The 26,953-nt window shown below is 42.6% G+C and overlaps 19 protein-coding genes and 2 non-coding genes across 21 annotated transcripts; 11 read left to right on the forward strand and 10 right to left on the reverse strand.

Annotated features, from left to right (window-relative positions):
* Nucleotides 1–427: 427 nt before the first annotated feature.
* NESG_00119 lies at nt 428–499 on the forward strand. Its single transcript has one exon. It is a non-coding gene; the product is annotated as a tRNA-Glu (tRNA).
* Nucleotides 500–1,061: 562 nt separating this feature from the next.
* Nucleotides 1,062–1,625, reverse strand: NESG_00120 (30S ribosomal protein S4; the record flags this gene model as incomplete). Its single annotated transcript, XM_053047777.1, has 1 exon — nt 1,062–1,625. One exon carries the CDS (start codon nt 1,623–1,625, stop codon nt 1,062–1,064), a length of 564 nt encoding a protein of 187 aa, XP_052905602.1.
* A 21-nt stretch (nt 1,626–1,646) lies between these two features.
* On the forward strand, nt 1,647–1,982 carry NESG_00121 (uncharacterized protein; the record flags this gene model as incomplete). The annotated part of the gene is made up of 1 exon (XM_053047778.1): nt 1,647–1,982. One exon carries the CDS (start codon nt 1,647–1,649, stop codon nt 1,980–1,982), a length of 336 nt encoding a protein of 111 aa, XP_052905603.1.
* A 326-nt stretch (nt 1,983–2,308) lies between these two features.
* On the forward strand, nt 2,309–2,761 carry NESG_00122 (uncharacterized protein; the record flags this gene model as incomplete). The annotated part of the gene is made up of 1 exon (XM_053047779.1): nt 2,309–2,761. The coding sequence occupies one exon, from the start codon at nt 2,309–2,311 to the stop codon at nt 2,759–2,761; it is 453 nt and encodes a 150-aa protein (XP_052905604.1).
* Nucleotides 2,762–2,964: 203 nt separating this feature from the next.
* Nucleotides 2,965–3,570, reverse strand: NESG_00123 (uncharacterized protein; the record flags this gene model as incomplete). Its single annotated transcript, XM_053047780.1, has 1 exon — nt 2,965–3,570. One exon carries the CDS (start codon nt 3,568–3,570, stop codon nt 2,965–2,967), a length of 606 nt encoding a protein of 201 aa, XP_052905605.1.
* Nucleotides 3,571–3,996: 426 nt separating this feature from the next.
* NESG_00124 (uncharacterized protein) lies at nt 3,997–8,538 on the reverse strand (the record flags this gene model as incomplete). The annotated part of the gene is made up of 1 exon (XM_053047781.1): nt 3,997–8,538. One exon carries the CDS (start codon nt 8,536–8,538, stop codon nt 3,997–3,999), a length of 4,542 nt encoding a protein of 1,513 aa, XP_052905606.1.
* Nucleotides 8,539–10,671: 2,133 nt separating this feature from the next.
* Nucleotides 10,672–11,433, forward strand: NESG_00125 (uncharacterized protein; the record flags this gene model as incomplete). The annotated part of the gene is made up of 1 exon (XM_053047782.1): nt 10,672–11,433. The coding sequence occupies one exon, from the start codon at nt 10,672–10,674 to the stop codon at nt 11,431–11,433; it is 762 nt and encodes a 253-aa protein (XP_052905607.1).
* Nucleotides 11,434–11,794: 361 nt separating this feature from the next.
* Nucleotides 11,795–12,583, reverse strand: NESG_00126 (uncharacterized protein; the record flags this gene model as incomplete). Its single annotated transcript, XM_053047783.1, has 1 exon — nt 11,795–12,583. One exon carries the CDS (start codon nt 12,581–12,583, stop codon nt 11,795–11,797), a length of 789 nt encoding a protein of 262 aa, XP_052905608.1.
* Nucleotides 12,584–12,612: 29 nt separating this feature from the next.
* Nucleotides 12,613–13,392, forward strand: NESG_00127 (uncharacterized protein; the record flags this gene model as incomplete). The annotated part of the gene is made up of 1 exon (XM_053047784.1): nt 12,613–13,392. One exon carries the CDS (start codon nt 12,613–12,615, stop codon nt 13,390–13,392), a length of 780 nt encoding a protein of 259 aa, XP_052905609.1.
* An 898-nt stretch (nt 13,393–14,290) lies between these two features.
* On the reverse strand, nt 14,291–14,635 carry NESG_00128 (uncharacterized protein; the record flags this gene model as incomplete). Its single annotated transcript, XM_053047785.1, has 1 exon — nt 14,291–14,635. The coding sequence occupies one exon, from the start codon at nt 14,633–14,635 to the stop codon at nt 14,291–14,293; it is 345 nt and encodes a 114-aa protein (XP_052905610.1).
* Nucleotides 14,636–14,751: 116 nt separating this feature from the next.
* Nucleotides 14,752–15,516, forward strand: NESG_00129 (uncharacterized protein; the record flags this gene model as incomplete). The annotated part of the gene is made up of 1 exon (XM_053047786.1): nt 14,752–15,516. One exon carries the CDS (start codon nt 14,752–14,754, stop codon nt 15,514–15,516), a length of 765 nt encoding a protein of 254 aa, XP_052905611.1.
* NESG_00130 (uncharacterized protein) lies at nt 15,431–15,922 on the reverse strand (the record flags this gene model as incomplete). The annotated part of the gene is made up of 1 exon (XM_053047787.1): nt 15,431–15,922. The coding sequence occupies one exon, from the start codon at nt 15,920–15,922 to the stop codon at nt 15,431–15,433; it is 492 nt and encodes a 163-aa protein (XP_052905612.1).
* Nucleotides 15,923–16,248: 326 nt separating this feature from the next.
* NESG_00131 (uncharacterized protein) lies at nt 16,249–16,932 on the forward strand (the record flags this gene model as incomplete). The annotated part of the gene is made up of 1 exon (XM_053047788.1): nt 16,249–16,932. One exon carries the CDS (start codon nt 16,249–16,251, stop codon nt 16,930–16,932), a length of 684 nt encoding a protein of 227 aa, XP_052905613.1.
* A 401-nt stretch (nt 16,933–17,333) lies between these two features.
* Nucleotides 17,334–18,716, forward strand: NESG_00132 (uncharacterized protein; the record flags this gene model as incomplete). The annotated part of the gene is made up of 1 exon (XM_053047789.1): nt 17,334–18,716. One exon carries the CDS (start codon nt 17,334–17,336, stop codon nt 18,714–18,716), a length of 1,383 nt encoding a protein of 460 aa, XP_052905614.1.
* A 236-nt stretch (nt 18,717–18,952) lies between these two features.
* NESG_00133 (uncharacterized protein) lies at nt 18,953–19,375 on the forward strand (the record flags this gene model as incomplete). Its single annotated transcript, XM_053047790.1, has 1 exon — nt 18,953–19,375. The coding sequence occupies one exon, from the start codon at nt 18,953–18,955 to the stop codon at nt 19,373–19,375; it is 423 nt and encodes a 140-aa protein (XP_052905615.1).
* NESG_00134 (uncharacterized protein) lies at nt 19,236–19,943 on the reverse strand (the record flags this gene model as incomplete). Its single annotated transcript, XM_053047791.1, has 1 exon — nt 19,236–19,943. One exon carries the CDS (start codon nt 19,941–19,943, stop codon nt 19,236–19,238), a length of 708 nt encoding a protein of 235 aa, XP_052905616.1.
* An 82-nt stretch (nt 19,944–20,025) lies between these two features.
* Nucleotides 20,026–22,347, forward strand: NESG_00135 (uncharacterized protein; the record flags this gene model as incomplete). Its single annotated transcript, XM_053047792.1, has 1 exon — nt 20,026–22,347. One exon carries the CDS (start codon nt 20,026–20,028, stop codon nt 22,345–22,347), a length of 2,322 nt encoding a protein of 773 aa, XP_052905617.1.
* Nucleotides 22,348–22,771: 424 nt separating this feature from the next.
* NESG_00136 (uncharacterized protein) lies at nt 22,772–24,115 on the reverse strand (the record flags this gene model as incomplete). The annotated part of the gene is made up of 1 exon (XM_053047793.1): nt 22,772–24,115. The coding sequence occupies one exon, from the start codon at nt 24,113–24,115 to the stop codon at nt 22,772–22,774; it is 1,344 nt and encodes a 447-aa protein (XP_052905618.1).
* Nucleotides 24,116–24,271: 156 nt separating this feature from the next.
* NESG_00137 (uncharacterized protein) lies at nt 24,272–25,051 on the reverse strand (the record flags this gene model as incomplete). The annotated part of the gene is made up of 1 exon (XM_053047794.1): nt 24,272–25,051. One exon carries the CDS (start codon nt 25,049–25,051, stop codon nt 24,272–24,274), a length of 780 nt encoding a protein of 259 aa, XP_052905619.1.
* Nucleotides 25,052–25,276: 225 nt separating this feature from the next.
* Nucleotides 25,277–25,348, forward strand: NESG_00138. Its single transcript has one exon. It is a non-coding gene; the product is annotated as a tRNA-Thr (tRNA).
* A 201-nt stretch (nt 25,349–25,549) lies between these two features.
* Nucleotides 25,550–26,950, reverse strand: NESG_00139 (uncharacterized protein; the record flags this gene model as incomplete). The annotated part of the gene is made up of 1 exon (XM_053047795.1): nt 25,550–26,950. The coding sequence occupies one exon, from the start codon at nt 26,948–26,950 to the stop codon at nt 25,550–25,552; it is 1,401 nt and encodes a 466-aa protein (XP_052905620.1).
* Nucleotides 26,951–26,953: the final 3 nt, after the last annotated feature.

Here is a 26,953-nt window from a genome sequence, read left to right on the forward strand (position 1 = left end):
ATGGGCTGTGCTGAGTGTATTTTAAAGAAAATATTGCTTACTAATAGCCAAAAATATAGGAAGATCAATAGGTGCTTTGCGAGAATTAAGCCAATTATATTTTGTAAATATCAGATGCACGCAGATAGCACTTATTGTTTAAAGAATATACACAGCCCAAGACACGCCCGCCTCAAAATACATTAAAGAATTAATTGCATGCAATAAGAAAAGCTTTACATTAAAAATACTTTAACTAAACAGAGTATATTTATAATTTGAATATAAGCTAGAGGCTGCAAAAATACTAATCATCCAAGTTACATTAAGAGAAATCAGAAACTGCTGCACTCTGACAGTACAGACATCTTCTGTGCTGCTTCATCAGATATGTCTTAAGGATATACAGTATACGCGTGAGGGAACGGATGGGCTTAGTATATTGTGATCCCTTGTGGTCTAGTGGCTAGGATTTCGCGTTTTCACCGCGACGGCCGGGGTTCAATTCCCTGCAAGGGAACTCTTTTTTGGGTCTTTTGCTTTCTACCTCTCTAGTAACTCTCTCTGTGCCTTTGCGCGCTTTCATTTTTATTTATCCATTATGAATAAACCAATGTCCAGTCTGCAGAGAATGAATTCCTGTACTATTTTATTTAAAGCTTGCTTGTATATGCATGCAGAGCGTCCTTTTGTATGCAGCTGGTTGGATTTAGGCTGTTAAACTCCTTTTTATTGGCACTTTATAGCTTTAGCTAATGCCTCCTCACCAATTGCAAAGAAGTTTCTCTTTCCATTTTTCTGTGTAGTTTTGCTAATACTGTGTGCATAGTTGTGCAAGTACTACTACTTCTCTCTTCTTATGTACAAACCAGTGCCTCTGTTGAATAAATGTTAGACAAGCATGCTGCTCTAATATGAAAGATGCGCTCCTTTGTATACGGAAATGGCAGTGCATGCCGCTGTATTTCTATCTATAGCACATTTAGAAAAATGCACAGTCGCACTCATGCGCACGTGCACGTGTCCTTAAATAGGTGCAAAAAGAAACAATAGAACCCAGACAGTAGAAATAGAATATTTTATTATTCAGCAGCTGCTCTGGCGGCCTTCTTTGCAGTTCTTCCAAGCTTGGCGCCCATCAGTGCAGAGTTGGGTGAGATCTCTATGTATCCTTCGCTCTCGGCAGCAACAATAAATCCTGGCTTGTCAACAATAGCACCGTTTACTGTTATGTGTCTCTGGTAGATCAGAACACGTGCGCGGTGAATGCTCTTTGCAAGGCCTAGGTTCATTACCATTGTCTGGAGTCTTCTGTTGAGCAGAGCTGTGATGTTTAAATCTAGAACCTTCTCAAGCTCGGTAATAATAGACTTCTTGGACTGGTAGTTGATTCCAGTGATGAGGCCCTGCTTCTCTAGTCTGTGAAGCAGTGCTCTTCCCTGCACCATCTGGTAGTCTTCGTCTGTGTGTATAAGAAGATCCTTTGCTCTTTTCTTTACGTCGTGGAATATCTTCTCAAGCACTCTGAGTTCTCTCTTGGACTTTAGCCCATACTCTCCTACGTACTTCATCTCGTTAATAAGCCTTTGCTTGTCGAATGGTCTTCTTACAGAGCCAGCTCTCTTTGAAAATGTTGGTCTTGCCATGCAGGGGATTAAAAAAGAAAAATGAAAATACAGTATGTTATAGTGAGAAGAGACACAGAATTCACGCACGGAGCAACCATAGCACAGGCCGTGCACGCAGTAACACTATGCCAGCACACACACTTTGACAAAGACTACCTGGAGTACTGTCGAGAGGGATTTGCCATGCGCACAGTCATTCTCCAGTGCACACAAGAAAACATGCCAGAAATAATAAAAGAACTGCAGGAAAGGAAAATAAAGCACTGCGTATGGCGCGAGATGCCAGAAGACATTGAGACTGCAATAGCTCTATATCCGTACGAAAAAGACCTTATAAAGGCAATACCCGCCATAAGAAAGCTTAAGCTGTACTAGCACAGAAAGATCACACAATAGTGCGCCTACATGAATAAACAGCTCTGCATGCGCATGCCTCTGTCTTATATCCCTTTGCTACTTATTTTCACACGCTGTATATCTAGTGTGTACTCTGCACAGAGTCTACACAGACTAATTCTTGATTTAGACAAAAATCAAATCACGGGGGATAAAGAAGTACACAGGGAACAGACAGCCCGATATGAAAGTGGGCAATATCATAATGCCTGCGCTGCCAGCCGTATTTAGCAATATATTGCAATAGGCTTCTTTGCAGCTAAAATTCTAAGTTTAACTAAATTTTAAATTTTATTCCCCCAGCAATGAGAAGCAAGGGATATAGATCTAAGACAAGAAGTGTGTTCAAGAAGGACTACGATCAGTCAAAAAGACCACAGACAACCACCCTCCTAAACCAGTACAAGAGAGGTGACTACGTTGACATCAGCGTTGACTCAGGTGTACACAAGGGAATGCCCCACAGAACTTTTGTTGGAAAGACAGGAAGAGTATATGCTGTCTTCAAGACTTCCGTAGGAATTGCCTTGACAAAACAGTGCGGAAACAGCCTTGTTGTCAAAAAAGTAATTGCAAGAATTGAGCACGTTAGACCCAGCCAGTGCCAGAAAGAAAAGATTGCTAGAGACGAGTACAGAGCAAAGCATGGAGTTGCTCCACCAAAGCCACTGCCAGAAGGCGCAAGGCCAGCATTCACCATCTCCCTGGAATCCAACACTCCTGTGGTGCTAAAGTCAAACTCACACTTTGCCCGATAAGTGGGTGACTGTCTTTATATGATAGCTAATATTTATCAATTTACAATAAAGGATAGCAGCCTACATCTGTCTTTCTGTTCTCTGGGTTTTTTCTTGCATAGTGTGCAAGCAGAGATGCAACGTATACAAAATATTCTATTATTTATTAGTTGTGTGCAGCTGCGCGGCCATGTATGGCGCATCGATGCCTTTGCATGAATGTGCTATTTACGGAATCTAAGGATGATAATAAGAGCGAAGGAGGCAAGCAACACGCTGCGCACAGACAGCGCACTCATCAGCTCCTCTGCACCCTCGCTAAACAGACGAAGAATGATTTTTCCAAGCTCCTGCCGAATAGGATCCTGCGTCATGCACTTTTCCCACACTTGGCACTGCTTTTCCATTGCAGGAACACGCTCTTCTGGACTGCACCTATTTATTCTGTACTCTCGCGCACAGTCTGCTATCTGTGTTTTTTGATCAATTATTGATGCATTAATACGCACCTCTATGTCGTTCTTTAGCATTACTGCTCCTTTAATCAATAGAAGAACAACCAGGCCTACCACGAACGCATTAAATATAAGACTTAAATACGCCTGCAATACTAAATTGACCTTTAGAAGCCTCTCATGATGGGGCACGCCAGGCTGGCACTCTGCTGGTACATCTGCCTGCGGCCTTATGATGGGCCTTGCAGCAAAAACTTGGTCATCTGCCTTTCTTTTTTTCGGGTTAGAGAAGGTGAAAAACGTATATGGCTGGGTCTTGCTTATAGGCCTCCTCTGCTCCTTCCTTCCCCAGTTTATATCTATTGGAGCTGTCATTTAAAGAAAAAATTTATACCCGGTAATTAAATTTATTCCTTCTAAAGCGCACGCTGTTGCAATTTAATTATTCTACCAGAAACTAAATGGATACTTTATGTATATAGTGCTTTCGTGGCTGCTCTATTGTAGCACCCTCTGATTTAAGTTTGTGCTTTTATAGGTATGAATGAGTCAACAGAGGAACATTTCACTTCTAACCACCTTACAATTCACTTCTTTTTGCAGTATTCGCGCAGGCAAACTGTCTTGAGTTTGCTCTGCTGACCAGCCTGCACAAACCACTTTTAAATTTATGCATTACTGGGCTACTGGTTCAAAAATACTTACGTCTTTAGACAGAGCCATAAAAGGTCTCAACAGAGGTGCTGGATAGATAAAAGTAAATGAAACTGTTTTTATTGCTTTTTCTGCAGGATAAACCACTTATGCATGCATCTTTGCAAATCTTTCTTGGAACTGTATAAGGGTGCCCAGCACAAATGGTGTGCAAATTGAGGTTGGCTCGTACTCCTTGTAGTAGGCTGCCAGTTGCGTAAGAATATCCTCCACGTTCTTGAGTCTGCGCCATAGCTCAGTCTCCCCCACACCATTTTCCTTGATGATCTGCTTCACATTCTGGTCTGTAAAGTATCGCAGAATATAACTGTTCTTCTTGGTGTACAGATATGGAAGAAGTAAGAAGGAGTGGGCTATTGGCGTGTAGTGCACTTTCTCTGGAATAAGATCCATCAAGACCGTCTGTTTCTTCTGCATAAACTCCTTGCTTGCCTCAACCGACTCCCGATAGTATGTTGCAAGCCGCTCAAATATGGCAGGGTTTATGTCTTTAAGACAAGGAAGCTTTGACATCTTTGGAAGGGGGTGGACCTCAAAGATAAAGGCAATTAGATGCACAATGTTCTTATATATTTCCTCCTTGTCAATTTCTTGTTTGCATATTGTTTCCAGGAACCCTTCATTTACGAGTGACATAAGCACAAAGGCCTCTGACCCGTACGAAAGTGTGTTCAGCGCCATATCGCACAGCCCAGATGTGTGTGCAAGTTTCTTAACAAACCCAGACTTTTCTCCCGCCAGCTCATTGTTTTGGAGAACCTCTGGCGAAAGGAACATTTTGTCAACCAGATACTTCTTCTGCGCATTCAGTATCTTCTGCGTGAATTTTTCAGCGGCCATTCCATCCACTGCTTTTAGGGACTCCTCGGGATAGGAGAGCGACATAAGAGGATACAAGAGAATGCTCTCCACTGTTGAGCTCTTCACCGTTGGTCGGGCAGACTGCACTGCAAGAAGACTTGTGTATGGATATGTTCCCTTAATGCGCGGCAGATACGATGTGATAAGACTCCGCACCTTCTGCTTTGGCACACCAAAGAACACTACATTGCCTTGCGTGTCATATCCTCTTCGCCCAGCTCTTCCTGCCATCTGCTTAAAGCTCATTGAGTCCAGATGCAGGGAGTCTCCTGCAAACACTGCAGTTCTGCACGGCATGTTTATACCAAGCGCAAGTGTGTCTGTTGCAAACACCACCCGCAGCTGCTTCATTCGGAAGAGAATTTCGACCATGTTTCTGTACTTCTTTGGTATTCCGCTGTGGTGCACTCCAATTCCTCGATACAGCGCCTGTATCAGACGTGGATCAATTCGCCCTGTCTTTCGGAGTGACTTTGCATACTCATCCAGAAGGTATGCACCAGAGGAAGCTATTGTAGGGTCTGTGAAGCAGAACCGAGGGTCCTTGGCGTTCAGATCAATTGTTCTTCCTGCTATTTCCTCTGCTGCCATGGACTCTCCGATCCATGCATCCTTTCCTGATGCAACAGTTGCATCTCTTGCCCTTCTCATCTCCTTAAGAACCTTTTCGTTCTCTCTGAGGTCTGCCTTGGTCATTGCTGGAGGAGCACACTTTTCAAAGTTCTCCAGCTCTTCAGAAAGCCGGATTGCCAGCGCATTACACACAGTTCTCTCAAGGTTGAACACAATGCACGGCAGCTTGTTTGCAGCCTCCAGCTCAACGGTCAAATCGAGAATGTTGTCCAACAGATAGTCTATGTTGTACAGCAGGATGTCTGGAGACACCTCTGTCGGGTTCAGCTCCATCTCAGATATCTCTTTTGCTAGGCTCTCCTCATCCTGTGCCTGGTCTTCCTTTGCACTGTACACTGGCTGCTTGGCCTTGTTCTGAAGCAAAAGGGTGCCTGGCACTGGCGTGTTTGCAATGTATGCATTCAGCTGCTTTTTAAGACCGTCCTCTATCTTCTGGAACCCCTCCTTTGCGTCTCGGATGAGAATCTCGTATATCTTTGTGACCTGCTCTGGCTCCAGTGTATTTGTCTTTATCATGTCCCTGAATGTGTTAATCACATGTTTCTCGTACTTCTTCACATCTCCTTTTGTTATGCAGTTTGTTTTGAAGAACCTCTTTGGCCGGAACTCCTTCACAAGCGACTTCTGGTCTTTCCTGAGCACTGCAAAAATCGCATAGTATAGATTCAGCAGCTCCTCTGGCAGGAAGTTCACATCGTCACTGAACCCCTCATCCTTGATTCCTCGGAACGAGTATGCGAACAGCGAGTGGATTGGAGCAATTGACTGCTCTCCTGCCGCACGCGTTGTCTTATGGCAGGTTTCAAGAGTAGTGAGCTTCTTGGGAACAAAGATGTAGTTCTTTATCTCGCAGTACCTCTCTTTGTGCTCAATCTTGTGGCATGTTCGGCCCTTTTTGCTCTCCACCTTCTGCACCCACTTATAGAACTCGTCTAGATTTCCAAGCGTTGCACTCAGGAGAAGAAGAGCGCACGGACTGAAGTGTATGATCTTCTCCATGCTTGGCCCCATTTTGTTGTCGCTGATCTTGTGCACCTCGTCAATCACAATGTACTTCACTCTGTCCAGATATGGATGCGCCTTTTTGCTTTGCTCTGGCGGCATGCTAAGGATTTTTTCCAGGACATCTGGCACCGTGATGAGAATCTGGCAGTTGAAGGGCGATATCTGGAAGTCGCTCATACATATACCCTGCAGAATGTTGTTCTGCTTGATGTATGGCTTTGATCCAAATCTCGCGTACACATCTGCTGCCACCTGGTTCACAAGAGCCTTAGTTGGCGCCACAAAGATCACAATGTCCTCGTTGCTTTCCCTAAGGATCTTTTCCATTGCGTAGTAGCAGATAAAGGTCTTACCTGATGAGGTGGGCGCACAAATCACTGCACTGCTGTTGCTATCCACTATCTCCAGAAGGTCCCACTGCCACTTGTCGGGCTCAAACAGAAGACGGGGGTCCGGCATGGATCCAAGTGACCTCTTCAGCTTGTCTCCTGCTGCACGCATAAGGAACGAGATGTCATAGTCATTTGGCTCCATTGTGGTTGCTGGATCAAAGAGCACGCTCACTGGCTCGCTTCCATTATATATCTTTGTGCACGCGCTGTCTCTCTTGTTTACATAGCTGATCTGGTACTTCTCGCACATCTCCAGAACAGTGGCTCCGAACCCCTGGTCCAGCATGGCCTGCATCACATACTGCAGCTCCTCTATTGACGCCTCTTTGCTGTACTTCTCAATAAAAGTCATGCAGTCCATGTACAGAGAGACAAGATCCTTCTCACTTGGCCTCTTCTTTCTCTTCTCAAGACTCCACAGCTCGCTGTAGAACTCAATTCTCAAAAGATACACCTTTCTGCAAATAAAAGACGAGTGGGCCCGCGCGAGGAACGACTCCAAGTGTCTTCTCTTCTCGTACGTGGCTGAAAACGACTCGTACTTGGACAGGAAGCTGCGCAGGAACGCAATGTCCTTCTTCTTTCCCTCAAGCTCCATCTGCTTTTTGTTTTTCTCTATGATCTCCAGCTGCTTCTTTCCTATCTTTTCTTTCACCTCCTTCTTCTTTTTTGCTTTCTCTGTTACTAGCGTGATTGGGTTGTGCAAGTGCTTTCCCTCGTGCAGTGACTGTGCATTCTTTTTCAGGCTTTCAATGTACATCTGCTCCGTTCGGAAGCTTCTCTCCTGCTCCTCGTTGTAAAACCGCACAGACGCCATTGTTGTTGGAATAAAGTCATTTTTCTTAATTTCTTGCTCCTGCTCCTCGCTGATTGTGTCTTCTGCTGCAAGCTTCTGTTTCTCTTCCGCCTGGTCTTCTGCAAGCAAGCATCCATCTATTACATCCTTAACGCTGCAAATAGCTGCATCCTGAAGTGCCTCACTAACTGCACGCACCATCTCTTTACTCACAGGAGCACTGTTCTTCGCATATCGCGATATAATGTCTTTCTTCTGCAGACTCTCCTGAAGCCTCTCATACTCCTTGTCTCCCAGATGCGCTCGCACGGCATCCTTTACTCTATTAACAGCCTCCTCTGCGCATCCCACAGCTACCTTCTGTGGCGCATACTCTTTCGATACATAGCCCTCTGCCCACAGATACATGGAAGGGCTGATCACAAACATAAGCAGCCGGGGCGGTCTGAATGTCTCCTTGTTCAGCACTGCTGCATATAAAGAGAACCCCAGAATGGTATTTAGAAAGACCAGTGACTCTCTGTCATCATATCCTACTCCCAAGCAGATGTGCTCCTCCTTTATGAAGCTTTTAAACTCCTTGTCCTGCAGAGAGTGGAACCAGATGATTTTGAGAGACTTGCTTTTCTCCAAGCACGCTGCTACCTCCTGCATGCATATCCTTCTCTCTGGCGCAATCTCCTCCTTCTGGAATAGCACTAGATATGAGTCTTTGAAACCAGAGGCCTGCAGGCTGTGTCCCACTGTCTCGGCAATTACGCTCAATAGATTCAGTGGCAATGTGTCGCTCTGAATGTTATATATCTCTTCAATGTATTTGTACAGCGAATGTGCATTTATGATCATCTTTCCAATACCCACAAATGACTCACTGACATCAACCATTTGAGATGGCATACTTCTATACCAATCTGTGTATATTTCTTTCATTTCTTTTGTCATGGGTAAAATTATTCTAAATACTTTATGATTTACTTTAATATTTCTGCACACTGCCAATATGCAGCTCTTATTGCAGTCCTAATCTAAAGCTGTTTGACTAGCCATATGGAAATACATGGTGCATCCCCAGAGTGTGGTATGCAATCATATAATGCCACTATATATTCTTTGTCTATTTCTTCACTGAGTAACAATTTGTCTGTGGATGTGTGCGGAACACTTCTCTATTTGATAGAGCCTGATAAACACACATGTTCTATTGAGGACATTTCTTATATATTGATTGGTTTGTGAGTATTCTAAAGACATGTCTGGATATACACTGGGCTCTTGGTAACAGATGTTTTTCTGCTTCTTTGAGTAGCCATATATGGCTTTGAAGTGTTTCTTCTATGTTTTATTGCATGTATAAGATTTTCTTGCTTTACTAGTATTCGAATAGTGTCTGAGCTCTAGCTAGCCACTGCTTTAATTTATTCAAATATTTTTGCTGCACCTCTACACTTAGTGCATCTATTTTAGTTTTAGAAATAAAGACACTGGGTTTTTGCAATACAAGCACACATATCAAGTGTTTCCATTATATAAAATAGAAGGAAAGCTATGTAGTTATAGATATGGCGTGGATAGCAGGCCTGAAATTATTTGATTTGTACACAGTCTACTACAATCCTTCATAAAAGTGCTACAATGACTATTTAAATCCATTTTTATAGATAATACTTGTTTTTTATTATACTAATATAAACTCTTTCATTTTGTGTGTCTTATATTAAAGTGCGCCTAAAATACATATTACTCTCTAACTATTAGGAAATAAAATAGAAAATGAAACGAATTGCTCTTATAATAACACCCACTTGTTAACTTTAATCTATCTCTATTGTCTCAGTGTCTTTTCCCATTCACTGCCAGATACAGATCTATATATCAACATATGTGCTTTTTCTCTGAATAACTGCACTGATATACGCATCTGTACAAAAATGTATCTCCATAACCCTGAAATCTGTAAAATAATTCTTCTCTAAAGAACTTTTATAGCCAAATATTCCACACTGCAAATAAATATCTGCAGCTACTATTTCTTCTATTACTTGGTTCTATATACCAATGCGATACCTATTGTCTTTATTTGTACGTAACTAGGCATATACCTTCTTTCTCTATGCCCACATAGTCCTCTTCTTGTTTATGCACTTATAAGCACTTCTTCTCTGTGCATCTGTCCTTTTCTCATGCTATACACCATTTGGTGTTCGTATGCTATATACCTCTCTTTCATTGATATTATTGCTAAATGGCATCATATCCGGCCTTTCCTTATGGGGCCCTTTAAAATCTGCATGTTAGATGATTTATTCTGCCTCTCGCTTAAAAAAAGAAATAAAGCCGTATAGTTCCCCTCCATACTTGTAAGCTTTTATTTTATTTAAAATTTACTCTTAGACAGGATCAATTCGGCATAAACTTTTATTAAAAAACTTATTGTTAAAGAAGGTAATAGAAGACAAACAGGAGCTAAGATCATAAGAACCAGCAAAGATAGTCTTACAATAAAGTATTAAAGGACTTATTTTCTATTGTGGGCTGATACAGTTTGTTAGACAGAATAAGAAAATATAAAGCTATTATATGCTTTATTTTAATTAAGTGGATCTGCTATACCTTAGAACCTCTATAAAGTACATTGTATATTGCATATGGAAAGCTTTAGTAAAGAGCTGCATTTTTATTTTCTGTTAAACAAGTATACTTTTTTGCGAGTATATGCATTTAAATAATTGCATTTTATCTGCAATAGAGACTTATAGAAACGATCAATATTACTGGAAATGTGCTAATACTGATACATAAATATACAAGAGTTCAGAAATAGCAAGGTACATATCTACAGAAAAATTGTTCTCTGCAAAAGAGACTGCCCAGTAAATAGCCTAAAGAAACGTATAAGAAAATTAATTAATATTTTTTAGACACATTCTATATGCTGTGTGCATATGTAGGATCTCTGCTAGAGGGCAGTATGAAGGCATGGGCTTGCAGATGAGTTTGTAGATGTAATTGGTAGACAATATGCCCATAAAGAAAAGGATTTATAATTAATGTAGAACATTCTTTTTTTATTTACAGATGCCACAGAGAACAACACTTTATGTTATTTACATGCCATACACACTCAAGGAGTACAACGTAGGACAGCTTCTCACCACATGCAGAGTGAGCGAGAGAGAGGCAAATAATGGAATGCGGGTGACTGTGCTGGAGAACAAGGCGGTGGAAAGTGAAGAGACAGCAGGCCCATGCCAATACACATCAAAGGTAATTGATTTTTCTAAGAAAGTGCAGTCGTTTCTCAGAAAAATAGCACCAAGTGGCTCGCTCACAATGAGCGAGAAGTCGCACAACGCATTCCCAGTATGCAAAACAGTGTACACAAGCGGAGCCCTTTCTGAAAAAAAGTTTAAAGCAAGAATTGACACACTGTTTTTGGAGGGGCATAAGGCACCCATTGACCCATTTTCAGACGGCATTATTTCAGAGAACTGCGAGGTGCTGGATCTGGTCTATGGCCAGCAGATGTGCGAAGGCATAGACTTGGCAACTGTGAAGGGTGATGATGGAAACCTTTTGTTTAAAGAAGGGTGGGAGAAAGAACACACGCCAGTGATGACAATTTTTAAGCGAGTGCATATTGACCTACACATTCCATTTATAGGATGGAAGTACATCGAGGATGTGGACAAGTTCATGAGAAAAATGTTTATACAGGGACATCAGGAGGTAATTAAGTATCACAGCGAATGGAAGGACATGGACATGGATGGAGTTCGTGAAGAGGAGGCGAAAACAAAAGCAGCGCTTGAAGCAAAGTACCCGCCTAAGGGAAAGTAGTTAGATATCCTTTAAAAAAGAATTGCCGTTTATCTCAATAAATTCATTAGTCTGGTTAATATAAAGTGTTCCGCTGTCTCCTATTGTTATTTGTTCTATTGTAAATATCTTTTTAAGAATATAAAGAAATTCCTCTGTCTTCATGCAGAAAGGGATTTCTCCATTTAAATAGTGGTGTAAAGTTTATTCTATGCACAGAAAGACAGAAGCTAATTTATATGCTGTGCCAAAAGTTAGCTAATTGTGCGCAGGAGGGCATACTTAGAAAGAATGTACTTATGCTAGGCAGTGCGGCCTGGCCATATTGGCAGTATGTGGAGGACATAGTATGGGGTTTGCAGAAGATGCACTAAATACAGAGTTACTCCATATTATATGGGGATGTTCGGATGTTGTAGAAAGTATTCGCAGAGCGCCTGTGCAGCTTCCATATTTCTGAGACAAGAGCAAACATCTGATTTCGATCCTTTAAGGCAAGCGATATCTTGTCCAGCACACGGGCAAGCGAGCCCACGTCCTCAGTAAATGCAGGGATGTTCTCGTGCAGATACAGAAGAACTTTAAATGGAGAGTCCTCTATAGCTGTAATAACCTCCATAGGAACTTCGCTTGTTTTGTGGTAGAGTATCTTGCCAATCATATGAAAAAAAGAAATGCTGCCGCACTCTGTCTCTAGTAAGGTGCTTTGTATCCCAGCAGGCGCCCTCTGTGCCTGCAGAATGCGGTGCATGGATGTTTTGTGCATTGCAGACGGGCAGTATTTCCGAACTGTCCGGAGTGTTGGCGAGGCCATTTTTATGTGCTCACATGCTTTTATCTTTCGGTAGAAGTATGGATTTTCGGTTTCAAAAATAATTCCTCTGTAGTCGCGCTGTTTGATGCGCATTCCATCGCCAACCCGCAGAAGATAGATGATGGCTTTGCTAATTCGGTACGTTTTGTATTCCTCAATGCTGTCAATCTCGGTCAGCTTGTATTCCGTGTCTTGGAGGACTTTTCGAATTAGCTCTGTCTTTCCACAGCCTGCAGGCCCGGAGACGACAATGGAGGACGTTTCCAACTGCTTCACAGCAAGTGCCAGCTTTTTATCCATATGATAATTATTTATAAAATTAAATTTCTTAACAAAGAGATAAGGTTTACTAATCATAAATAAATAGCAAAATCTAGATATATTCCATGGACAAACTCATTCAGGGAGAAATTTCAACACTTAAAATTAGAAAGACAGAGCCCAGGTCGGAAACAATCTTCGGGACAATAAGGAGCGAGGACGAGTGCATGAAGATAATAGACATGTCACGCCTTGGCGCTTTACCTATGATAAAGTCCCGGCTTTCTGATGCAGAGAGAAATTCAATTAGGCCTGGCAGCATATATGTGTATGAGGAGGGGGAAAGCGGGATATCCCGGTGGACAGATGGCAAAATATGGTCTACCTCGAAGATAAGTGGGAGGTGTCTTCTCTACTACGAGCTTATAGAGACATCATACGACTCACGCCTGGAAAGCCTCAGCTCTACACAGTGCCTAGAGAACATACTCAAGCTTGGGAAAGAAATAATAAGCCTTTCCAAGGACGAGAAGAGAATACCAAAAAAACACGGTCTTATAAAAATGACCACATCTCTAGTGTACCAGAAAAAAACATACCACATGCTTGCGTACTTTACTGAGAGCTTTGCTAAACACCATACGAGGTCTTCAATATGGGATAGAGTGGCGGCATGGGAAATACCAAGAAACCTTGTGCTGCGCATGAACTACCGAAGAAAGAGAAAGCATATCGATCTGCAGCCTGCGGAAAGCATCAGGCCAATCAAGTTAAGAGCAAGAAACGAAAATAGATCAAACTCTCTTCCAGCATACAGTACAGTAAGTAACGATGATGTGATAGAGGTATCAAGCGAGTTTCTAGAGAGTTGTTATTTAAAAAGAAATGATTTTTTTTCGTTCTAAGGCTGGGTAGCCGTGTAGTGCATATCTGCAATATACCTTAATAAAGATTTGCATTGTAGTTAGAAGCTCTTCACGCAAGTATATTTTTTCTTTAGAAAGAATTATTCTGTACAAAGTATTTTGTGCAGGCCACTATACAAGCTATGCTGGCTTCTATTGTATGGAGTAGCTTGCTTTTTTAGAAGGCTTTTCTTTTATATACGCATAAATATCAAGTAAAAGAAAGAAGTAGTGTTTTTATTTAGACAAAATGGACAGAGCGAGTATTTGAAACATTGAAATGATTCTTCTGCTATCAACTACACACGAAATAGTGTAGACAAGAGGTCTTTCAAAAAAGATCATCTTGCATAAGTAAATATATATGGACGAGCATAAAGGTATGCTCTGTAATATATACATTGATATTTATCGCAAAATTACATGATGCAATGGATGGAGAAAGGATGTAGTCAAGAGAAAAAAGCATAAGAGCTTAGTTTATAATTTGCAGAAGATTGAGAAATCTGCCAAACAGCTTTGTATTCTATGCAGAGTTTATTTTCTGGAATGCATTTTCTTTCCATAATAAAAATGACTATTTGTTTAGTCCCCATGCATATGTATGCATAGTTCTTTAAATGGAAAGATGTGCAGGTAAATTTATGAATTTCATTCATCAAGTGGTTTATCGGTAAGTGTGAAGTCAAAATGATCCCAGAAGCAATTATATATAGATAGCGCGGCAAAATTATATTATTGACATCAGGGTATATAAAATACGAATAGTATAAAGAGGGAGTTATATGCAGTAGTGCCAATCACATAGAATAAATAGATTTATCGCGCCAGGGTTCCCTCTAGCGAGTATTTTATTTGGGGGCTGTGTATCTGTAATATATATGTGTTTTTATTTCTTCTATGCATCTGGTATAATCTCAATGTAGTGGGAGCACGTCATGCACTCCACAGGGCCAATCTGATCGGTATCTGTGTAGATAGTTCCACACCGGCATTTTACATCCTTGGCATTACTTATTTCAACAACCAAGTATGGAAGGCTGTCCCAGTCAACATTTGTCTGCTGGATGTGAGGGGTAACGAGAATCTTTGCATATGCCTCCTTTATTCGAATAAACTCGGCATCTGTGTCATGCCGTGTCATGTCTGGGTGGGTCTTTTTTACTCCCTGTATGTATGCTCTTTTAATTTCTTTTTGCGAGGACTCTTTTGAAACGCCCAGTACAACATACGGACACTCCATGATTGAAAAAATTGTTTGTTTGTTTGTTTACTATTGAGTAATTCCTATGCAATGCACTAAGACACATGAAACATTGCAAGAGAGTAGAGTATATAAGGAAGTGAGACAGGGACCATATGAAAGTCATTTGTTTGGTCATGCTAATATTGGCTTCTGTCGCGAGGTGCTATTTGGAGCAGGAAATGAGTGAGAATAGATTTCTGACTACAGTTCCTTTAAAGACATTCTTCTTTATGAGAAGGCTTTCTCCATACAGCAGCAAGCTGGACAGGCCACTGCCAATGGGAGCGCACAAAAGAATTGATTCCGAGGAGAAGTTTTCACCATTCCATTCTGTTTTTGTTATAAGGAAGCAGAAGAGCCTTGGCGAGCCTATTCACTCTCTTTCAGAGAGACTAGAGCACGGAAGAGCTGAAAGAATGGAGTCAGCAGAGTCCTTTATCAAAGACTTCTTGGTTTCGCACATGCAGCATCTGAACAGCTTTGAAAGGCCCAACCAGTTCAACACGGAGAAGATATATAACGATATCTACAATAAGAAGAACTATCCAGGGCACAGACACAGCAAGAGACCTGCTCTGCCCAGCAAAGAAATACTTGGAGACGAGATTGATGCCATTATTGCGAATGCAGCAAAAGAAATCACCCCAAATCTAGAAGAAAATGAGAACGAGAATGCATCATTCAAAAAGAGCATTAGAAGAACAAGAAGGGACGTTGGAAAGAATCTCAAGAATGCACGCAGCACCATTGAAAAGAAAGTTAAGATTAATTGGCTTACCATTCTTATTTTCGTTATAATTGGAGTGATTTCTGGATTTGCAGGGTACTCACTTCGAGGAAGAACATCAACTGAGCACTATGTTCCATTAGAAAAATAGTCTGTATACATGATATAACCATAATTGAGTTAATTAGCAAGCATGCTGAGGAGGATGCAGGTATATATATATACTTGGTAGAAGCGCATAGGGGCGCAGTGCCATATTCACAGGGGTGAAGAAGGCAGCAAGCATACAGATAAATAAATCTATAGTGAACATATTTAATATTTAAGCTTATGCGCCGTATTCCTAGGAATAGCATAGAATGGAATAAGACAGTATTCTTCAGTCTAGATGACAATACTGAGAGGGTATCTAAGAAGCACTCCAGCTTTGATCCAAGATAAACAAAATTAAGCAGGCTTCCATCAAGCTGCAGTTTACCGAATACATACAAACTATCTGTACATGCATGCTTAATACATGCTTTTGTAAAATAGTACAAGAAAAGACTAACTTTCATATCTGCTGAATGCAGAAGAAAAGCAACAGATGCTCTGCGCCTGATTTACTCCAATAAATGCCTATTTAGACAGAATATAAATAGCTCCTGCTGTTTCATCCACTACGCACATACATAAACACGGCTGAAGATTCGCAGAGGGCATAGAAAATGCATTATATATTTTCTACAATAGTGAATGTGCTGTTTTATATATGCGCACAAGTTTGCATATATAGCGCATGTTTCCAGCCCGCTCTTTTCACTAGAGCGATTTGTGCAGTACCTTACTTTGAAACTTTTCAAGGTAAAAATTAAATGATTGTTGATGTAAATAAAGAAATAGAATGGTAGTGCAGGAGAAATTACAGAGCGTACAAGTTATTTCAGGGGAGGTACAGAGAAAGGTGCGGGACTGGGAGATTCAGATTATTGCAAACAGTGCAGGAAAACACCTCCGCTCTCTCTGCGACACCTATTTTAGAATAGAAGAGTCTTCGCTTAAAGATGAGCTAAGAGAGAGGATTTTGCGAAGAGAGGCTTTTTCTGAGAATACAATTTACACAGCATACACAAAAGAAAAAGAGGAGGAAGTATCCAGTGTAAACAAGCAAGAGGAAGAAAGTCTGCCAGAAAAGAAGGAAGACAAGTTGGTTTCCCTTTCTGTAGAAGAGCTCGATAAAATTGAGCCTTTTTCCCACAAGGGATGCGAGATTGTAGAAGTGCATGAAAAAGACCCTGTTTCAAATGGCAGCAATGGAGACATAGAGGCCAAAATGCAAATTGCAAGGGAGCTACGGAAGCAAATAATGGAGAAGAGCATATATATAATTGACATGGATGCGCTTGAAAAGCTACACTGGCAAGACATCATAAGCTATTTGCTTGATGTGGTAAAGACCACGGGATACATGCCAGCTGTTGCTAATCGCAAGCAACATCGAAATCTTGTTTGCTTCAACTGTGACAAAAAAGGGCATATTGTTAAGAACTGCCCGAACAAGGCAACAAAAAAGCAAAGGCCATCTTAACAATATAACGCTATTTAGGGATATCAAATAAAGAAATACTTCTTTTTATAGCATATAGTTTCTAACCATGCATATTTAACTATTTATAGAAAAATGTGTTATTTTGTGCAGCCTCTAGCTTAAAACTAAAAATACCAAAGTACTACACAGCATTAAGAGGGTTATAAAAGAGGTTAAGAATTAGAGCAGAATAGATCTTATGACCTTGTGTTTCAAGGCTTTAAAGAATTAAAGGGCGCCTCTATGAACGTAGGCCTTAGTATATTGGCAAAGACAAGAGATTTTCTGCTTTTACAGCACTAAATTCGAACTCTGCTCGAGTTGCGCAGTGCAGCACAGGCTATTTAGCACAGAGCCTCTATTCTAAGTATAAAATTTAAAAACTTTGGAATAGTCTGCAAATGCATAAGCCATACTCTGAGTTTATAGAGAGGGATAGCAAAATGTCTCTGCAGCGAATGATATACATCGCACTCCAGAGCCTCACGGAAAAGGGCATACAGGAAGGGCTCTTCAGAGGAAGCAAAACTGACCTAAGCATGCGCAGCATATACAACAAGCTCTTTCCTAGCACACACAACTCCTCAGACTTTATTGAGGCGCACAGGCTCAGGCTGTACGTGCAGGATGGCATGGAGAAGGAGGCGCTTGAGCAGCTGCGAAAGATAAAATATTTTGATGATAAAACCATCTTCTTTCTTCTAAACCAGTCCTTTCTCTTTGCAACTGTAAATAAAATGGCAAATGTGATCGAGGCATTTTTTCTCAAGGGGTTTCCGCGGAATGTAAATACCCGGATCTTTGGAAGCAGAAGCAACATCGCGTTCCCCACATACTTTCTTCTTGCGCTTGCTGTGCAGAATCTGGCAATTATTATGCTTTTCTTTAAGCGAACGATTGACTACCATGAGTCCTGGCACGGCCTGGGCCCTGTGCACCTGGCAGCGGTTAACTCCGACATCCGTGTGCTAGACATGGTGCTCACGTATGGAGGAAGCCCGATGGAGTTTACCACCACGCTGCAGTACTGCCTGCTGAACAATCTGTTCAAAAAGCAGGACATGCAGTACAACGTGGCAGGGCGCCCAATTTACCCAGTGGACCTCGCAGCCGTGTCAAACAACTGGGGATGCTTTCTTCTTCTGATGAACAAGTGCCCAAAGTGCGCAGTTCACTCGCAGCACCTTCTGCACATTCTGAACAGTCTGGAAATGATCATTAAGGCCATTAATATTGGCGCGCGCATAGACATACCTCTAGAAGACAGCTCAACAATCCTCCACACCAAGACATACCACAACAAGCCAGAGCTTGTGTCATTCTACATTGCGCTGAATCTACCTATAGATGCGCTGAACAGGGCGCATGTCTCTCCTCTGAGCCTTGCTCTGGAGCTTGAGTATAGAGAGGTTGCCTGGGTGCTCTTGATGAACAAAGCTAAGATAAGTGAGAGCATGCGCATGCACCCAATTATACAAGATATTCAGGCCGGATGGAAGCCAGACAGCGCTCTCCTAGATAAGATTGAGTACTATAAGCATGCAGCTTCCTACGTGGAAATTGTCGACCACAAGCCCAAAGGCAGGTTTTCTATCCGGAGAATACTTACTCGAGAAAAGAGCACGCTAGAGGAATCCTTGAAAAAACTAAACCAGAAGATTGAAAGAGTTGAGAAAAGCGCAGAAGAGACATTCAAGGCGCTGCCCAAAGAGGAGCTGTATGAGAAGTTTACAGAGGTGGTTGCAAAGACAAGCACAAAGCTTCAAACTCCGTTCAAGTTCTAAAACAAGCAGGCTTAAGCATCACAGCACACTACATATAAAGATGGAAAGAGCCGGCAGCAGACATAAATACAGATATAGCATATATTTTCAATCTTATTGTTTCTATGTACACAGAAGCTTTCTTTCCTGCTGTATGTACACAGCATTTTATTTATTTAACTACTATGTTCAACTTACATATTCGATTATTCTTTTAAGTATTGATCCACATAGACACTTTATTGCGTGTATGTAACATGAGAGAATGTGTAAATATATGCTTCAATTGTTTTACAAATGCTCTTTGTGCTAGATTAAAGGTCTTCAATGCACGGAAGCAAAGAATGCAAAAAATATACATCATGAGATGGGAAAGTCTGCACCTCCAGGCAGGGAAGCCTGTAGCTATATGCCCAAATTCTGTTCTGTTATATTATTTTTCTGTTGTATGCACTATTGTTTGGCACACAGAGTCATCTGAAATAGAAATGTGTATATTTTGGCAAAATAGAAAAGAGTATGCAAATTTCACAAGTTTATTCATTCCACAAGTGCTAGTGTCTTTCTGTCATCTGTGCAGTAGAATAGCTTTCCTGCCGATATTAAGTACTCCAGACCACTGTTTACATCAGCAGACGTATACACTTTGGAAGAGGCAAGAGAGCTTACAACCATATTAATAAGCAAGCCGGTCTCGCCCTGGTTATGCGAGAAGAACGAAAGGATGTCTAGATGTATTTTCTTGAAGTTCCCCTGGTGCCGCATGTCCTCCTGTGTTGTTGCAGGAGAATTCTCTGTTAGAATGGACGGCGCATCCATGCTGTATGCTGGTGAGCGCACACTATCAACGATGCGCATCAGCAGATGGTACACCACACTATTTCCGTCTGTAACTAGAGTGCATGCACTGCATGTTATATTCACGTTTTTGTCTCCCTTCTCATTTCGGCTCAGAGTTCCTATGACACGAACAAGCGCCCCCTTTTTTACGTACATGTAATTCTTATCTGCCCACTGGGTGCACCAAATACTGTCCGTTCCATCAGAAATGGTGAATCTTTTTCCACCGTTTTGCATAGGACTCTCTGTTGTAATCCAGCCCACCACCTCCACCAGGCTTATTTCCTGTCCTCTAAACTGAGTGGTTATCTTTATTGCATCGTTAAAATCAACCTGCTTCACATGCTTGATAGGCATCCTTCTTATGGTCTGGACCCCCTTTCCGTCGCTTATTGACAATGAGCTCATCCTAAGAAAAAAGAGAATTTTTACACAAAAATACCTCTGCTCGAGTAATCTTAATACAACTGAAAATTTTTTAGACAGTTCAATGTTCGAGTACAAGCAGCCTATTTCCTCCATTTTAGACGGGTCTAGGTTTACCATTGCCCAAATAGGGAATGCCTACTGCGTGGTGGCTCCAGTGAATAACTTCTACAAAGTCTACGGGGCAGAGAGGCTCAATACACTGGGAAGATGCAAAGAGGGAGAGCGCATTCAAGAGATCACCTCACTCGGAAGGTACATAGTAACAGCAGCAGGCACACGGATTAACATATATAACCAGGGAGTGCAGATCCAAGAAATAGAGATGGGCGAGACAATAAAGACGCTCTTCTCATGCAATAATGAGTATTTGATTGCCGTCCTCGATGGGTCTGTTGCAAAGATAGAGCTTGATGAGATCGACGAGATTGAGAATAAGAAGATAGCACACACGGTAAAAAAGCTTAGAAACATTCCAGACCACCTGGAAAGCGTGCACCCGCTTGCCTTAAAGAACAAAATACTTGTTGTTGCAGGTGGCGCCATTAGCATATACTCAGTGGAAAAGGACCGGGCTGTATACAAATTGAAGTGCACGGAGGTGTCTGGGCCTGTTCTGGATGTCTCCTGCTCCATTTCTTCTGAGATTATAGCAGTGTGTACATCGAGCGAGGTTCTTGTTCTGCAGCTTAAGAAAGACATTCTTCTTCAGACATTCTCCTTTGGGGGAATCCAGTCAGTTGACTTCAGAAGAAGCAGCCAGTGCAAGGAGCTTGCAGTGCTAACCAAGAATGAAGTCATAGTGCTGTGCCTTGAGCAGGGTGTTGTCAGAGCAAGACACGCTCTTCCAGAAGGAGCACAGAAGACAGCAGCTGATGTGGGGCATCTGCATACGGCTAGATACATAGGAAGCGACGGGTACTTAGTTATATCCCAGTACAACGAGCTCCAGATTCTTGACTGCCACAAAGAGAAAATTCTTTCAGTGAAAAGGCGGGCAGGAGTGGTCTTTGGAAAAAGCCAGTGTTCGGAGTTTCTTAATAACACCTTAGTTATTTCGACAAACAATCGGGTGTACACGCTATCCCTTCGCAAAGACGAGCAGCTAAAGGAGATTTCTAAGGTTTGCGCAGACGGGGAGCCAGTGTCCCTCTCTGTTGTACGAGACAGCATTATTGCATGCTACACAAAGGGCGTGTATGCTCTAAAGGAAACAGTTGGGGGAGTCGCGCAGGTAAAGAGAAATCTTGGGTACTCAACCCCAAGGGAGTACATTGAGTGCGCTATGTCCTTCTGCGGAAACAGTATGGCGCTCGCAATAAAAACTGGAAAGGAGTCTGTTAAGATTCTTATTACGTCAAAAGAGTCAGGCTTTATTTTCGGAGAAATAGAAGAAACTCCATACCTAGCAATCTCGCTGAACAATCTTAAGAAGACCCTCACAGTCCTCCATAGGACTGAAGTAGTTGTCTACACGTACAATGGAGAAGTTGTGTCCAGGCATCCAATTCAGGAGCCTCTTGCAGAGAAAGACGAGAAAGACGAGAAAGACGCGGATAAAGAACACGTAGTTGCAAAGATATTTGAGTCCAGCACGTACAAGTACTTTATTATTGCTACATGGTCCCGCATTCTTGTCATCAACCAAAGTGGGGAGACAATTAAGTCTGTCGCAAAGAAAGCAGGGGCGCCAATTTCTGCAAGAGTGAGCGCAGATCTGAGCTGGCTTCTTCTATTGTCCTCTGCAGAGAAGGGTGCTGTGCTGGAGGTGGTGGACATACAGGCAGCATGCACGCTTTCTACAACCTTCTTTGCACACACCCCGCGAGACTTCCTTCTTACACACGACAAGAGCCGGCTGGTTGTCACAACAGACACGCAGGTCCTTCTGTACGTCAACACGTACAGCATACAGGCAGCCCCAGCAGAGCAGAGCGCGGTTTCCTCCCAGGGGATATCCTTCAGCTCAGCCCATAAGTCTCGCATTCGCCTACTGATGATGTACGACACAATAGGGGACAAGGTTGAAGAAGAGGCTCCTATGGCTCCGTACACAGTGCAGAAGGAGAACACACCTCCCAAGCTCAGCAGCATGCAGGGTGCCAAGGAAAGCATAGAAGCACTTCTTGATGGAAACTATCCAATCTCTTCTATAGTTGCCTACATAAAGGAAATAGAAGATCCCTCGTCTCTTGTAATAGATTTAATTTCACATCTTGAAGCTAAGTATGATATTGCAGATGCTTTGATCAATAGAGTGCTTCACTACCGAAGAAAGGACCTAGACATGGAGCGACTCTCTGCTCCACTAAAGACCAGGGAGGCCATTGCAGAGAGGCTTATTGTGAAGTACCTCTCAACGCTGTCTCTGATTCAGTCAATTTAATTTTAATAAAGACAATACACTTAGACTTCTCTAGAAATTGCTACCTGAAATTCATAGCACTGCACCTGCATACCAAGCGCATGCTATGTCCACTCTTGCACAAACAGAAGTCTGTCTTCAGAAGAGGCTTCCTGCTGGATATCTAAACCCCAACTCTTTTCGTATAGAGAAGCACTGTTCGAAAGAACTTCAAGAGAAACTCTGTGTATATGCAGAGAGGAAGAATGCTTGGAATGGGTTCTCATTACAACTGGATTAAAGTAGGGGAACCTGTACAGCATAAAAACCCAGAAATACAAAAGTAAAAGAAAGAAGCTTGGGTGACTATAGTTTATTAATGCATACTGGAGCAATGTAATGCTCTGCTATGAGAGCATTCACTTGGGATGCAAACTATAGAATAAATAGGATGCGCTTTGCAAATCTATTCTGGGATCTGTACTCCGTTAACGAAGCTAAGATCGTTCTCAGTTGTATAGATAAATGACTCGTACTTGTCGTTCGTAAAAATAATAATAGCGTCTCCTGTAATTTTCTTGAAAACCCTGCGGCACTTGTTTATGGCAAGAATGCACTTCTCTGTCTCGGTGTATTTCAGCTGCTCGCCTACTAGCAGTGTTTTCATGACAGAAACAACCTTGTTGTTTTGCATAAGAATTCCTGCTGTCCACTTTCGAATGCATCCGCAGTAGACAATAAATACTTCCTCAGGATCTGGCCTTCTAAAGATTCGCTCTCTCTTCTTGTGGCTGTACTTCTCCACGATTCTATTAAGCGTTCCAGGAAGGTCATTCTTTATAATGAGCCCTTCAGGGATCTTCCTAAGCATAGGCAGCTTTAACACTGGGCGCTCGCTTATGGAAGGCATTGGAGGCCGAGAAGAGGTCCTTGCATTGCGCGAGCAGTCAATAAGCTCAACTTCCCTTGGGCTTTCCCGCACGCTCATGGTCTGCACGCCCTCATCTGCAGAGAAGCTTATGACTGGGCTATCCCCTGCGAAAATGACCCCTGTAAACTTATTTGTAAGGTTGTACTGCCTAGCCAACTTCTGCTTGTATAAAACTACTAATCGAATGATTTCGTCAATGGGAGTTGTTTGGTCAATCCTCTCATTTAGATGCCTCTTGATATAATCTGAGAGCCCCTGCCAGAAATACATTTGATGCATTTCCTCCATTTCAGAAGGCGACAGCATAACCCGCACTGAGTATGACCTAAGCAGCAGACCAAGCTCTGCATTGTACTCCTCTAGAGAAACAAACTCGCCAGACTGGATCGTCTCAATTCTCTTCTTTAGCCGCGCAACCCTGGCTGGAGTGTACACTACATCGTATATCTTTCGCACAGAGTCCCTGAGAGTCTGCTCCATTGGGTTCCCCACTACTGTCTCAAGGATGTCCTTTGCAATAGAATACTTAAAAAAGACCTTGGCTTCCTTCTCAGACCACCGCTGTGCAACGATCTGGCTCCTAAAGAACTCGACCCAGAGGAAGGTATTGCGCGTGTCCAGCACATCAAGAACAGGCAGAGTAATCTTGCTGATTGTCAGGTGCCTCTTCAGAACATACACAGGTGTCTTCGGCCGTATTTTTTTTTCGAGTTCGACTCCAGAAAGGAGGGTTCTCTCGCGGATAGGGACTCCATAGCCATCCACACTGGTTGCTATCTTCTCATTCTTAATGCAACAGATGATATTTGGCCTGTCCTTTCTTATTTCTGCCTTTATTCTGCGTTTTCTATTTTCCTTAGTTTCAAGGTTTTTATTCATGCTTAATTTCACAGATTTATTCTTCTTTTATATAAAAGTACATTCCCTTTTTAGAAACTGCCTTAACAGGAAATCTTTCCCGGGAAAATATCCTTTTAAAGAAAAATCCCAATAAGGATATTTTCCTTTTTGGATCATATGCAGGGGCTGGTGGTTTTAGGGTTTTATATTGAGCCTTTTTAGAAGAAAAGCAGCTCCCTTACAGGTACCTGCACGTGTACGAACGCATTCCCTTAGGTGGCATAGGTCTTTCTGCGAGGAACCCTGACTTCCCCTTATAAATGAATAAATAAAACCATCCAGGACAAGCACTCTATCCTCCATAATATCCTTTACTCCAAAAAGAGAAGCGTATTTTTTGCATTCCCAGTCCACCGCACTTACTAAATCGTCTGGAGCAAGCCCTTTGCTGGCCTTTTGTATCTTCTGTATTCGCTGAGAGAAGTACCGAATCCGAATCCCGCTTGCCTTTTTTGGCGGGAGTTTCTCGAAAAGCGCGGTAAATATTTGGGCGGGCTCTTTTGGCGGGTCTTCTGTTGCCGCCTTTTCCACGTGCATGTACATCTGATGTACCAAAAGATCCTCGGCCTCTTCCTGGATTACCCTGATGGCCCCAGACACTCTCGGGGCAAGAGGCAGCAGAGCTTCTACCTGTGCAAAAAAAGAGCTGAAAAGAAGGAACAGGTGGCTCTTCTCATGCGGCTCCTTTTCAATCTCCTGTATAAGAAAGGAGTACTCCTGCTCAGCGCGCCTGGCCTGTGCCTGGCTCTCCAGGCCTACACAGCTTAGAATGCTTTGGAAGTGTGCAAACCCACTGAGGTAGTACGCACTCCTTTGTGTCTTTGTAAGAGCCTTTCTCTTCCCAAGAAGAAGTCTCTGTATGCTTGCAAACATGTTCATACTGAAACAACTAGTGCCCTTTATATTTTCGACCATTGGCTGAAAAACACTCTTTACCGACAGGGGGTACTGTACCTGAAGAGGAGGGCATTTTTGAAGATGTTCTCTTTGAGTAGTTTGCTTTTAAAAGAAAACATATCCCGAACAAACAATAGCAGTAGGAGGAGTGATACTTGCAGTCAGCGCATATTCTGTGTCTATGCACACACTCATAGAGTAGCATGCCCTGATCGAATACCGGGTGATCTTGCTTAAGTGTAAGCCTCTTTGGTTTAGTGGTATAACGTCAGTCTTGTAAACTGAAGGTCGGCGGTTCGATTCTGTCAAGAGGCTTGTTTTTTGCTTTTCAATAGCTGCACAGTGCAGTGCTAATGAAATATGGCTGCGCTGTATGCTCTCACACACTGCTTGAAGGCTGCTTCTTTGTTATATAAGACTCTCTTGCTTGCTATGCTCCAGGGAGCATCTGAGCGTACACTAAAACAATAAACTCATCTGTACATACTAAAAAATCCCGAGCTATTTTTATTAAAACTATGGCTGCAGCCTCTTTGGGTCTCTTGGGAACATTGAGCACTTGTGAATATCCGTGCAGCCTGTCAGAAGCTTCACAACTCTTTCAAATCCTATTCCGCACCCTCCATGCCTTGGTGCTCCATACTCAAAGGCATCTATATAGTCCTTCACTCCATCAATAGTCATGCCCTTTGCAAGGACTCTTTCTCTAAGCACCTCTGGAGTGTTTATTCTTTCTGCGCCTGATGTGATCTCTTCTCCCTTCAGAATAAAGTCAAATGACTGCGTGTATCCCTTGTTTGATGGGACTAGGCTTGTGTAAAAGGGGCGCGCGCTCTCTGGATACTCTATCATTGCAAATAGGTCACTTCCAAATCTCTTCTTAACCTCGCCACCCAAGGCCTTCTCGTCTTCAGTTCCAATATCTTCTGTGTAGGATGCCTCTCTACCTATGCTGCGCAGAATGTCTATTCCTTCTCGGAAAGTAATCACAACAGGCTCCTCTGGAATGACTGTCTGATTCTCTGCTCCTGTGATCTCTTTGATCACGCCCAGCTCCCTCTGGCTTCTAGCCTGCACACCATCTGACACATGCTTGATCATTCCATATATGAACTTCACCAGGTCAACATATGTCTTGTCCTTTAGTTCCATCTCGATATCAACCCCTGTAAACTCTGTTAAGTGCCTGCCCGTGTTAGAGTTCTCTGCTCTAAAGCATGGGGCAATTTCAAAAACCCTCTCCAGCCCTCCAATGATGGCCATTTGCTTGTATAGCTGGGGTGACTGCGCCAGAGTTGCTGGCTGTCCAAAGTAGCTCACGGGAAAGACCTCGCATCCTCCTTCCGAGGCACCTTTCAGGATCTTTGGGGTTTTTATTTCTATGAACATCCTATCTGACAAATACTCTCTAAACAGGCTGAGTGCTGCAGAGTACACCCGGAAAATGCTCTGTGTCTCAGATGACCGCAGATCAATATATCTGGCATCAAGCCTCTTAGACTGGTTGACAACTGGCAGCTGCGAGTCCTGTGCTCTCTCGTTGTGCTGCCACTCAAGGTCCTTCAGCTGGAAAGGAAGGTCTTTTGAGGCTGACAGAACTGTCACTGCCTTTGCCTGCACCTCAACATGCTTGACTGTGCATGAGGTAATTGGGGTTTTTGTGCTTGTCAGCAGGCCCTCAACACGTATGTACGACTCCTGCTGGCATTTCCCTGCCTCGCCTTCCTGCGCACTGCACACGCACTGTATGGTGCCTAGACCCTGCCGCAGCACTATGAACATTTTCTTTTTTCCTGCTATTCTTATATTCTTGGCAAACCCATACAGCGCAATGGGCTTAGGCTCCTCCGCGGGCCCCATTCCCTCGATCTCCTTTATATCTACCTGCGCGTAACTGCATGGCTCTTCTACTTTCATCTT

The sequence above is a fragment of the Nematocida ausubeli genome, assembly GCF_000738915.1.
Source record: "Nematocida ausubeli strain ERTm6 chromosome Unknown supercont2.1, whole genome shotgun sequence".
Classification (NCBI taxonomy): Eukaryota; Fungi; Microsporidia; genus Nematocida; species Nematocida ausubeli.